The following is a 10,258-nucleotide window of genomic DNA, read 5'->3' on the forward strand; positions in this document are numbered from 1 at the left end:
CTGTAGGACCATGACTGTGCCACCCCAGTGTCCTGCACCCGGGAGCCCCCCAGAAGCACCATCCTACAGCTCCCTAGGACTACGGCCTGGGGGCCCAGCGTCTCAGAGACCCCCGCACCTCCTGCCCTGAAGCCTGGTGCCCATGAGCCCCCTGACAATCCCACCCTGGTTCCCGGTGCCCTAGAGCCCCCTGGCAGCTCCACTCCAGGGCCCAGCACCCCGGAGCCCCCCAGCAACACTGTGCCAGCCCCTACATGTAGCTCTATCCCAGGGCCATGCACCCCAGAGCCCCCTGGCAGTCCTGTGCCACCCCCTATATGTAGCTCTACCCCAGAGCCCCCCAGCAGCCCCGTGCCACCCCCTACATGTAGGTCTATGCCAGGGCCATGCACCTCAGAGCCCCCCAGCAACACCGTGCCAGCTCCCTTGTGCAGCCCCATCCCGGAGCCCACTGACAGCACCGTGCCACCCCCTACATGTGGCTCTGCCCCAGGGCTGTGCACCCCAGAGCCCCCCAGCAACACCATGCCAGCCCCCCTGTGTAGCTCCATCCCAGGGCCCAGCACTCCGGAGCCCCCCAGCAGCCCCGTGCCAGCCCCTACATGTAGCTCTGCCCCAGGGCCGTGCACCCCAGAGCCCCCCAGAAACACCGTGCTGCCCTGCAATTCCACCCCAGGGCCCAGCACCCTTGAGCCCCCTGGCAGCCCCGTGCCAGCCCCCCTGTGCAGCTCCATCCCAGGGCACAGCACCCCGGACCCCCCCAGCAGCGCTCCCCCAGTACCCTGCACCCCCAAGCCCTCTGGCATCATCAGCTCAGTGCCTTGCACCCCAAACTCCCTGGGTAGCACCACTCTGGCACCCTACACGCCCGGGACCCCTGGTGATGCCAGTCCAGCCTCCTGCACCCCAGGGCCCCCCGGCACCAGCTCCACCCCGCAGGAAGCTCCCTTCCATGGCTGGCGCATGGTGCCCACCAACCTCTCCTGCAGCCCCGTGACCACCGAGTCCTCGGCTGGAGATGAGAGTGCAGGTCCCTCGCCTTGCCAGGACACCCCTAAGGGTACCCAGTCCCCACCCCCTGCACCCCCAGAGCAGGGACCCTCTCCCACCCAAGGAGATAGGTCTGAGCGTGCTGGATTGGAGGCAGCAGCCACCCCCGTCCCCTCATCTGAGGTCACCCCGGGTGCTGTGTCCTGGATGTTGCCGCTGGTGTGGCTGGAGAAGAGCCTCAACGCCTCGTCCCTGCTGGAGTCTCTGAGGCACAGCCTGCCCCTGCCCGCGTCGCAGCGGGATGCCCACACTGGCGTCACCCCCGTGTCCACCGCGGTGGCCGGGACCAGCGTCACCCCCGTGTCCACCGCAGTCGCTGGGACCAGCATCACCCCCGTGTCCACCGCGGTGGCCGGCACCTTCATGACCCCCCGGGACCTGCAGGAGAGGAGCACGAACACATCTGTGGATGCCCCCCCCTCTGCCAAGGACAGCGCTGCCGAAACGGACTCCTTGCTCTGGCAGTAAGTGTGGGGACGTGCCCCCCCACCCCGGGATGGGGCTGTGGCACCCATGGGCTGTCTCTTCCGCAAACCTCCTCTCTCTGTCCCCAGCTGTCCCCGGGAGCAGCTGAAGTCCTTGCCCCGGGCAGAGCTGGAGGGGCGGCTGGAGAGCACCCTCATCATCATGGAAGCCCTTTCCCTCCGGCTGCGCCACTGGCAGGAGAGCCAGAGACCGCTGCTCGGCGTGGGGCCGGCCGAGCAGAGGGATGCGCTCACCCAGACGGATGTCACCCACCCCAAAGGGGTAAGAAATCCTCCCTGGGGTGATGCCACCCCATTCCCTGTGGCCTCGGTGCCCTGAGAGTGCCCGCAATGCTACTGGGTCACAGAGGTGAAGTGGGGCTGCTGTGGCACAGCATCCTGTGCCCAGTTCAACCTGATATTTTTGCTGGATTTGAACACTTTGCGTGGGGAAACATCCCTGGAATTGGTGGGGAGGGGAGGTGTCACAGCCAAATGGCTCTCGCTGGACCCCGGGGTGGAGCAGGGCTGGTGTGATGCCCCCTCTGCTGCAATGCCCATAGGAGGAGGAGATCTACTGCAACCTCTACCTCAACCTGCGGAGGAAAACGGAGGCTCTGCAGCGGCAGCGGGGAGCAGAGCAGGACCTGCAGCGGGAGCTGGAGCTGGCTGCTGCAGGGATGGTGAGTCTCGACCGTCTGATGTGCAATGAGCATGCCGGGTCTCAGCCAGGCAGGACAGACGTGTGCCCAGAGCTGCCTGTGCCAGCGCTGAGAACGCTGAGTGCTGGTGCCCTTGTCCCTTCCCCAGAGCACCTGGAGCAAACAGTGCCTCCTGTTTCGGGGCCTTATGGATGATGCCTTCCAGACCTTGCAGGATGAGCAGGGAGCCCTCTCCCAGAAGGTGAGACCCCACACAGCCGGGCTGGTCCCCTTTTCCCCCCAGTTTTGGGAGACGCTGGCACTGCTGGTACACATGGCGGCAGTTGACTATACCCAGTGCCTCCCGGCGCTGTCCCCTCTCACAGCAGGAGCAGGTGAAGGTCCTGGTGTCACGGTGTCGGGCTGTGCTGGAAAACGTGCCCGACAAGCTACGGAGCTGCCTGGAGGAACGGGATGCCATGAGGCAGAGAGCGGATGAAGCCATCCGAGCCAAGGAGGAGGTAGAGGGGCAGCCAGTGTGGGGGGTGTCAGGGCAGGATCTGCTGTCCCCATGCTTCTGGTGGGGCATCCTGCATCTGTACATCTTCCAGGCGTGAAGGTCTCTCTGGCATCCCAGGGGAAAACCCAGTGTGGTCCTGGAAGTGCTTGTGGCTGCTTGGGGTGGCTGGAGTTCCTTGGGATGGGTTTTTGGCTCGGGCTGTGTCCTGCTGGGCATGTGTTGGGGTGGTTCTCAGGAGCTGTCCCTCCTGTGACACCGTGCCCAGAGGAGCATCCTTCCCTTGGCAGGGAGATCGCTTCCTGGAGGCCTTCCGTGCCCATGCCAGTGCCCAGATCAGTGCCCGTGACCAGAGCCTGGCCTCCCAGCAAGATCTGAGCACGCTGCTGGCAGATGCCATCAATGAGCAGGTACTGAGCAGGGGGGGCACCTCCAACTGCCTCTCATCTGGGTCCCTGGGGGGCTAGACAGGCACCCCCATGTCCTGAGCTTGGGTGATGCTCTGAGCAATGATCTGTGATGGGCTTGGGTCCACCAGAGATTTCTCGGTGCTGCTGCTGGGAAACTGCTGCAGATCCGGCCTCGGGGCTGGTGCTCGCCTCCCTCTACAGTCATGGAATGTGGTTCCTCCACCATGGCAGCACTGACCCGTTTTTCCTGCCCCACAGGCATCTCTGGCTGCCAACGCTCAGTCTTTCCGGGAATTCATAGATGCCACCTTTGAAAACCTGGAGGAGGAAAGGAGAGCCCTGGACGTGGAGGTGAGGAGTGTCCCGGCGGGGGCCTGGCAGTTGGGCTCAGCTCCTTGTTTCCCTGCCAGCGTGGTGCAGGCTGGTTCCACCTCACTCTGCCCCAGAGCCCTTTGTGTCCTGGGTACCGTGGGCAGCCTGGCTGCCAACCCCAACCGTTGTCCCACAGTGGGGCAGTGCCACCAGCCATCACAGCTCTGAGGCTGGCGGTGCCATGCTAAGCTCTGCCCGGTGCCATCTTCCCTCACAGCGAGAAGAGGTGAGGGCCCTGGTGTCCCGGTGTCGGGCTGTGCTGGAGAATGTGCCCGGCAAGCTGCAGGGCTGCCTGGAGGAGCGGGATGACATGAGGCAACAAGCAGATGAAGCTCTTCAAGCCAAGGAGGAGGTAAGGGTTGCCTAGTGCTGAGTGGTGCCTGGCAGGGGGAGGTCTGGGATGCTCCCCTCCAGCCTGGCTGACCCCAGGTATGGAGGTCCCCTTGGTGTGGGAACACCCCATGGGGAAGAAGAGCAACCCAAAGTGAGTCTGGAGGTCATGGTGTCTCTCCAGGCATCCGTTCAACTGGAGGAGACCTCAGTGGCCCTGCGAGATGCGGAGGCTCAGCTGGAGCAGCTGACGGTGGCCAACTCACGCCTCAGCACAGGTAGGGGGTGGGTGACACGGGGGGTGGTGCTGTCCCTGTCCCTTCTGACCCCCGTTGTTGATGGCTCTGCCCCTTGCAGATCTGACCTCCCTGATGACAAATCTGGCCAGCCTGGAGCAGGAGAGGGATGCGCTGCAGCAGGAGAACGAGAATCAGTGGGAGGAGATAGCCCGGTGGGTCCGAGTCCTAGGGGGGACAGGACAATTGGCATCCCCCACAGCCACCTCCTACCACCCTTTGCCCTCCCCCCAAAAAAATGTGGTACCCCCTGACCCCCTCCCGTCCCCGCAGGCTGGCACAGCAGAGGGACACCCTGCAGCGGGAGTGCAACGGGCTGCTCCAGGAGCTGCGGGAGGCCACCGAGTGCCGGGAGGTAGGAGCTGCCTGACCCTGCCCACGCTGTCACGCGCTTGCCCGGGTCCCCGTCACGGCCCGGCGGGATGGCTGGCTACTGGCCAGGAGTGGGATTAGCCCTCCCACGGTGATGGGGGTGGTTGACATCCCGCACGTAGCGCTGCTCTCCATCCCGCCCAGCGGCCATTCCTCGGTGGGGGATGGGGGGATGAGAGCTCTCTGGGATAATTCCCTTGGCTGCAGCCATGGTGCTGTCCCCCAGCCTGTCCTACGTCCCCAGGAAACCACTGGTCTCTAAGGGTTGGTCTGTTAGGAGAAAAGCTGCCCCAAATTGGAAGCAGCACCTTGAGGTGTGGGAGGGACCGTGCTGGGGGTCCCCATGGGCCCCCTCGTGTCTCCAGCCAGGTGCTTATCACAGAATCATATGGGGTTGGAAGGGACCTCTAGAGATCATCTAGTCAAACCCCTTGCCAGAGCAGGTCCACCCAGGTTGCACAGGAACTTGTCCAGGTGGGTTTCAAATGTCTCCAGAAGAAGAAGACTTCACCTCTCTGGACAGCTTGTTCCAGGGCTCTGCCACCCTCAAAGTAAAGAAGTTCCTCCTCATGTTTAGGTGGAACTTCTTATACTCAAGTTTGTGCCCGTTTCCTCTTGTCCTGTCACTAGGCAGCACTGAACAAAGACCAGCCCTGTCCTCCTGACACCCTCCCCTTAAGTATTTATAAGCGTTGATTAGATCCCCTAAGTCTTCTCAAGACTAAAAAGACCCAAGTCTTCATAAGAGAGATGCTCCAGGCCCTTTGCTGTACCCTCTCCAGCAGTTCCCTGTCCTTCTTGAACTGGGGAGCCCAGAACTGAACACAGTACTCCAGATGGGGTCTCACCAGGGCAGAGTAGAGGGGCAGGATAACCTCCCTCGACCTCCTGGCCCTCATGGCTGTGTTCCCCTCCACCCTCTTGCAGTTCCTCGACCAGGAGAACCGCATGTCCCGCACGCAGCTGCTGGAGCTGGAGGCCAGGCAGAAGTCCACGCTGGCCACCCTGCAGGAGCGCAACTTGCAGTACGAGGAGCTGATGGAGTCCCACCAGCGCTTACGGTACTGACCCTGCTCACTGCCTTCACTTGAACCCCTCTATTTTGGGAAATTGAGCTCCTCCTGGGGGGTGGGGGACACACAGGGGGACCCAGCTCCAGTCACTGCTCTCTAGCCAAGTGTGGTTGCCCAGGTGGGTGGAAGAGGCTGTGGGGAAGCCCAGCAGACCCCATCTTGGGGGAAGCCGCCTAAATCTGTGAGGTTTGCATCCCCCTGGGTCACAGTGGGAGGCAGGAGTGTGAAATGTCCCCCAAATGCCACATTGAGGAGGGGGAAACGCTGCTCCCACTGAGGCTGGTGCCATCCTGCAGGGAAGAGCAGGCTGCCCTCAGCGTGGAGCTGGAGACCACCAAGGCTGAGCTCCGGGACTTGCAGCTCAAGAGGGAGAAAGTCTCCTGGTGCTCCACAGACATCACCGAGAGCAAGATACGGCTGCAGGAGCTCGCCGACTGCCTCAGGGCTGCTCTGCAAGAGGAGGTAGGAGCCCTTCCCCAGGGACAATGACAAGAAAGTGGTCCCAGGGGGGAAACCAGACCCCTGAGGCTCTCCATGGTGTGGCTTTGAGACAACCCCCCCCTCCATCTTGCTGGGGCAGCGCAGAGCTGTCACAAGCAGCTCTCCAGTGCCATGCTCTCCCTCCCCTCTGAAGGATGAAGATGCCCCATCAAGAAGCAGAACCTGGACCCCAGCTCCACGGACACCGAGCTGGCAGACCCCAGGCCGTGCCTGGACCCCTGCGTGCCGCACACCAGCCTGCCGTACCCCGTACCGTGCCGGGGACTCCTTCGTGGGCAGCGTCCTGAAAGCGGTGTCGGGGAAAGGTGGGCTGGGACCCTCTGGGTTGGGTGGTCCCTGTGTGGGGATGGGGATTGCTCCCTCCCATGCTGGGTATGTTCATGGGTGCTGGGTGAGGAGGAGATCCCAATGCCATTCCCATGCCCTTCCCTGTGGATTCCCTGGTTGTTCCCTCGTGGTAGCCATGGGCTGGGTCACGGGTCCTGTCGGCAGCTGGGGTCTTATCTCCGAGCTCCCTGGGTGGATGGGGGGTGTGGGTGAGCTCTGGTTGTGCTCCTCGAGACACGCAGGGCTGGGGACAGCAAAGCCTCTGTCCTCTCCTCTCACAGATGCTGATGAAGCCTCCGGAGGTGGGAGTGTGTTCACCAAGGACAAATCTGCCTCTACACCGAAGCCAATGGGTACTGGGGCTGTCACCCTACCCTGGGCCCTGCTCCAAAGCTGCAGGGCTGCCTGCTGTGGGGGATGAGCAGCTGTGCCTTCCTGCTGGGCTCTGTGTCCCCTGGGGCTGACATTCCCTCCGTGCCACTCACGAGCCTCTGTCCTGTCCACAGAGCCTGAGGACGGTCTGCTGGAGAGCGTGAAGGAGCTGAGATCTGTGGTCTCCAGCCTTGCCATGCTGAGTTCCCGCATCGAGGAGCTGGAGCAGAGCGAGTTCAAGGCGCTGCAGACAGAGATGTGAGTTCAGTGGGGGCAGTTGGACCTCCTGCTGTGGCCAGAAGGGCTTATTGCAGCTGGCCGGGTTGGAGGGTTGGCCTCTCCAACCATGGGGCTGGTGGGATGTCCAGGATTGGGGTTTGGTGCTGGGCACCATGCTCCCCACTGACTCAACCCCGCTCTGCTCTCCCAGCTCCGACCTGCAGCTCCAGCTGAAGACGGTGACAGCTGAGAGCCAGGAGAAGATGGATGCCCAGGCTGCCACCATTGCCAAGCTGAACAAGGCGCTGAGGGGCAAGCTACAGGTGAGCCAGTGCCAGAAATGGGCCAGTGCTCACCCCAGGGCAGAGCCAAACTGGGACAGGTGCTGATCTAGGACATGGAGAAATCTGGGTGACCGGCTCTGGTGATGCCCCATGGGTGCTCCTGGCTTGTCTGACCTTCTCGAACATGAGAAAGCCTGCTCCCCCCGTGATGTCCTGGGGGTGGCAGGGCCTGGGCACTGCCTGACACCGCTTCTTCCCCTCTACAGAATGAGAAGGAGCTGCAGGATGTGGTGAAACGGCAGGAAGAGAAGATGCTGCAACTCATTGACAAGAGCGGGGAAGTCACGGTGAGTGATGGAGGCCTGGCTGGTCTCTGTGTCTGGGGGGTGCCAACCATGGGACCCCTCTCAGCATCTCCTTTCTCCCCGCAGACGCTGAAGGAAGAGATCTCCCAGTTAAAGCGCTCCCTCCAGCGCGCGGAGACAGAGGCCAAGGTGCTGTGGGAGGAGATGCGGGGGCAGGAACCCAAGGTGGATGCTGTCTATGTCCAGGAACGAGTCATGCTGCGGCAGGAGGTGAGGCAGGGGGGCTGCCAGGGCTTGAGGGCTCCTCGTGTCACCACCCCCTCAAGACCTTGAGCAGGCAACCCCAGGACTCTTGCTCCACGTCGAGCTCTCAGCGGTCCTCACTCTGTTTGCAGGTGGACAAACTGCGGCTGCTGCTCCTGGAGAAAGGGAATGAGAACCTGCTGCTCTCCGACAAGTACCGGGAACAGGTATGGGGAGCCTCAACCACCTGCCCTGGCTCTAGTCCCCTGTTTTGGGGCAGGCTTCTGACAGGCATCTCCCACCACAGGTCCGAGGGCTGGAGATGAGACTCCAGCACGCTCAGAAAGTGCTGAGGAGCCATGAGGAGATGCAGGAGAAGATGAGAGAGGTGAGGTTTTGTGGTTCATCGCTCGCACCCTTACTGTGATTGCAGCAATGCACTAATCCTGCTGCCCTCCCCAGGTCCTGTGGGCCATCCCTGATGCTGCAGCTCACTGCCAGGAGTTCCCCAACCTCCTGCAGTACTTGGGCCTGAAGCTGGACAGTGGCACCAAGGAAGCCGCTGAGCCGCTGTAGCCTGAAACCTTCCTCTTCTTAATGTTGTAATTATGTATTGAATAAAGTTTTGTTGGCTTTTTACCCCGCCTTGGTGGTGCTGCGTGGATGCAGGAAGCTCCCGGTGCCCTGGGTGGGGACAACTTGTCCAGCCTGTGCTGGCTGTGCCTGCTCCTTCCCCGTCACGGGGCTGTGGGTTTGGCTCCCTGCCACCCCAGGGCCTCTCCTCCTTGGCTGGGGGGGGGACGGACATGTGTACCCCCCCACACACAGCGCTTGCTCTCAATAAGAGGCCATGTTCCCCAGGCTCCCACCCTGCGGCCCCAGCAGCTCCAGGGCTGACCTAGCTTCCCTCCCCGGGCCCCTGCTCCTCCTTCTTCTCCTGCCCTAGATTTCCCCCTGCGGAGGGTGTCGGAGGCTGGATCCTCTCTGTCCCCCCCCCTCTCCATCACGGGGCCCTGGCCCACACGCCTGTTGCATGGGGATGGTTCTCCTGGTGTGGATCCACCATCCCCTGGGTCTCAGCAAGCTCTGCCTGCCAGGGACTGGGAGCTCTGCCAGCTCCTTCTCCCAACCCCCCCCTTGGCACCCGCTCCTCCATCGGGGGAGAGGAGGGGGGGCTCCCTTAGGGCCACCCCTATTCCCAGCACAGCTCCAGACTTACCTCCCTCCTCCCCTCTTAGGGCATCTCCTGCGGGAACCCCCCTCCAGGTGTTCCCGACCCCAAGGATGCTCCCTGGCGCCATGGGGGGGCCGTGTGGCACCTCCCTCCCCCCAGCATGGCCCAAAATAGCAGCGTTCAGACAAGTGCTCTGGTTTTTAATGGCCTGTTTCTTCTGCCAGGGGGGTGGGAATCACCTTCCCCTGCCCTCTGCCCCAGCCTCACCACCCTCCGTGGGGCGGGTGCTGTGTCACCCCAGATACTGGCACCTTTATTTACTCCCCCCCACCCTACGCATCCAGGGAATGGAGGTGTTTGGGGTTGTTCCTCTTATTTACGGGGTGGGTTTGTGGGTGGCTGGTGGGGAAGCAGCACTTGCTGCTCCCTGGCATCGCCTCCCTCCCCGCTGTAGCTGTGACCCGGCTGGCAGGGGGTTGGATACGGCCCCCCCGAGGTGAAGGGGCTGGCAGTGGGGGGCCCAGGCTGTGCCCAACTCTGGGATGGTGGGGAGGGGGGGGGAGATGCCTTCTCCTCCCTGGATCGGGGCCACACGGGGCGGCTGAGCCCTCCTTTTACGGCGGGGATTCAGCAGAACATGGCCCTGGCAGCTGGCCCCGGGGGGTGAGTGGGGACACTCTTATTGTCCCTGTGCTGGCTCCGGGAGGCTTTTTGGGGAGGGGGGGGGCACCGATCGCCTGTGGGAGCCCCCACCCTGTCCCGGGAGTCTGGAGCTCTGCACTGCTGGGGCTTGATCCTTGGAAGAAGAGGTGATGTGGCTTGAGGGTCCCTGGCACAGCAGTGGTGGGGTCCTCTCCAGCCTGGGGGTGGCATGGGGGGGCGGTCCTTGGCCCAGAGTTGGTGAGGGGGAGGTTTCTGTATAGTTTGCAGTGGCAATAGGGTGGCACAGTGGGGTCCCCAGGGAGGGGGAGGAAGGGGGTAGGGAGGGGAATCTGTCCCCACAGCAAGATCTGCAGCACAGAGGGGTCTCCAGCAGAAAAAGGAGGTGGCACAGTGGGGTGCCTGGGTGGCAGAGTGGGGTCCCGGGGGGGGGAGGAAGGGGAATCCCTCCCCACAGCAAGGTCTGCAGCACAGAGGAGTCTCCAGCAGCACAAGGGGGTGGCACAGTGAGGTGCCTGGGTGCCATAGGGGTCCCTGCTTATGATGGGGTGTAACTCCAGACCCTGGCCAGGATGGGGGGGGTCATAGAGGTGTCCCCACCAGCACTAGTGGGTTGCAAAGGGGTCGTACAAGGGGGTCCCCAGCCTG

At 62.9% G+C, this 10,258-nt stretch overlaps 1 protein-coding gene across 1 annotated transcript in view; it reads left to right on the forward strand.

The window, feature by feature from the left end:
• Positions 1 to 8,415, forward strand: part of SPAG5 (sperm associated antigen 5) — a 9,013-nt gene extending 598 nt beyond the window's left edge. Inside the window, exons 2-23 of the mRNA XM_014953019.1 lie at positions 7 to 1,514; positions 1,605 to 1,797; positions 2,078 to 2,197; positions 2,325 to 2,417; positions 2,542 to 2,676; positions 2,963 to 3,082; positions 3,341 to 3,433; positions 3,672 to 3,806; positions 3,969 to 4,062; positions 4,142 to 4,235; positions 4,354 to 4,435; positions 5,380 to 5,513; positions 5,822 to 5,987; positions 6,160 to 6,331; positions 6,635 to 6,706; positions 6,860 to 6,983; positions 7,156 to 7,267; positions 7,495 to 7,575; positions 7,660 to 7,803; positions 7,929 to 8,003; positions 8,084 to 8,164; positions 8,239 to 8,415. Of these exons, the coding sequence (XP_014808505.1) occupies positions 7 to 1,514; positions 1,605 to 1,797; positions 2,078 to 2,197; positions 2,325 to 2,417; positions 2,542 to 2,676; positions 2,963 to 3,082; positions 3,341 to 3,433; positions 3,672 to 3,806; positions 3,969 to 4,062; positions 4,142 to 4,235; positions 4,354 to 4,435; positions 5,380 to 5,513; positions 5,822 to 5,987; positions 6,160 to 6,331; positions 6,635 to 6,706; positions 6,860 to 6,983; positions 7,156 to 7,267; positions 7,495 to 7,575; positions 7,660 to 7,803; positions 7,929 to 8,003; positions 8,084 to 8,164; positions 8,239 to 8,352 (3,942 nt within the window). The 3' untranslated portion in view covers positions 8,353 to 8,415. The remainder of the gene's footprint in view (positions 1 to 6; positions 1,515 to 1,604; positions 1,798 to 2,077; positions 2,198 to 2,324; positions 2,418 to 2,541; positions 2,677 to 2,962; positions 3,083 to 3,340; positions 3,434 to 3,671; positions 3,807 to 3,968; positions 4,063 to 4,141; positions 4,236 to 4,353; positions 4,436 to 5,379; positions 5,514 to 5,821; positions 5,988 to 6,159; positions 6,332 to 6,634; positions 6,707 to 6,859; positions 6,984 to 7,155; positions 7,268 to 7,494; positions 7,576 to 7,659; positions 7,804 to 7,928; positions 8,004 to 8,083; positions 8,165 to 8,238) is intronic.
• The last annotated feature ends 1,843 nt before the right edge of the window (positions 8,416 to 10,258 follow it).

Source organism: Calidris pugnax, unplaced genomic scaffold, assembly GCF_001431845.1.
Source record: "Calidris pugnax isolate Ruff unplaced genomic scaffold, ASM143184v1 scaffold133, whole genome shotgun sequence".
NCBI lineage: Eukaryota > Metazoa > Chordata > Aves > Charadriiformes > Scolopacidae > Calidris > Calidris pugnax.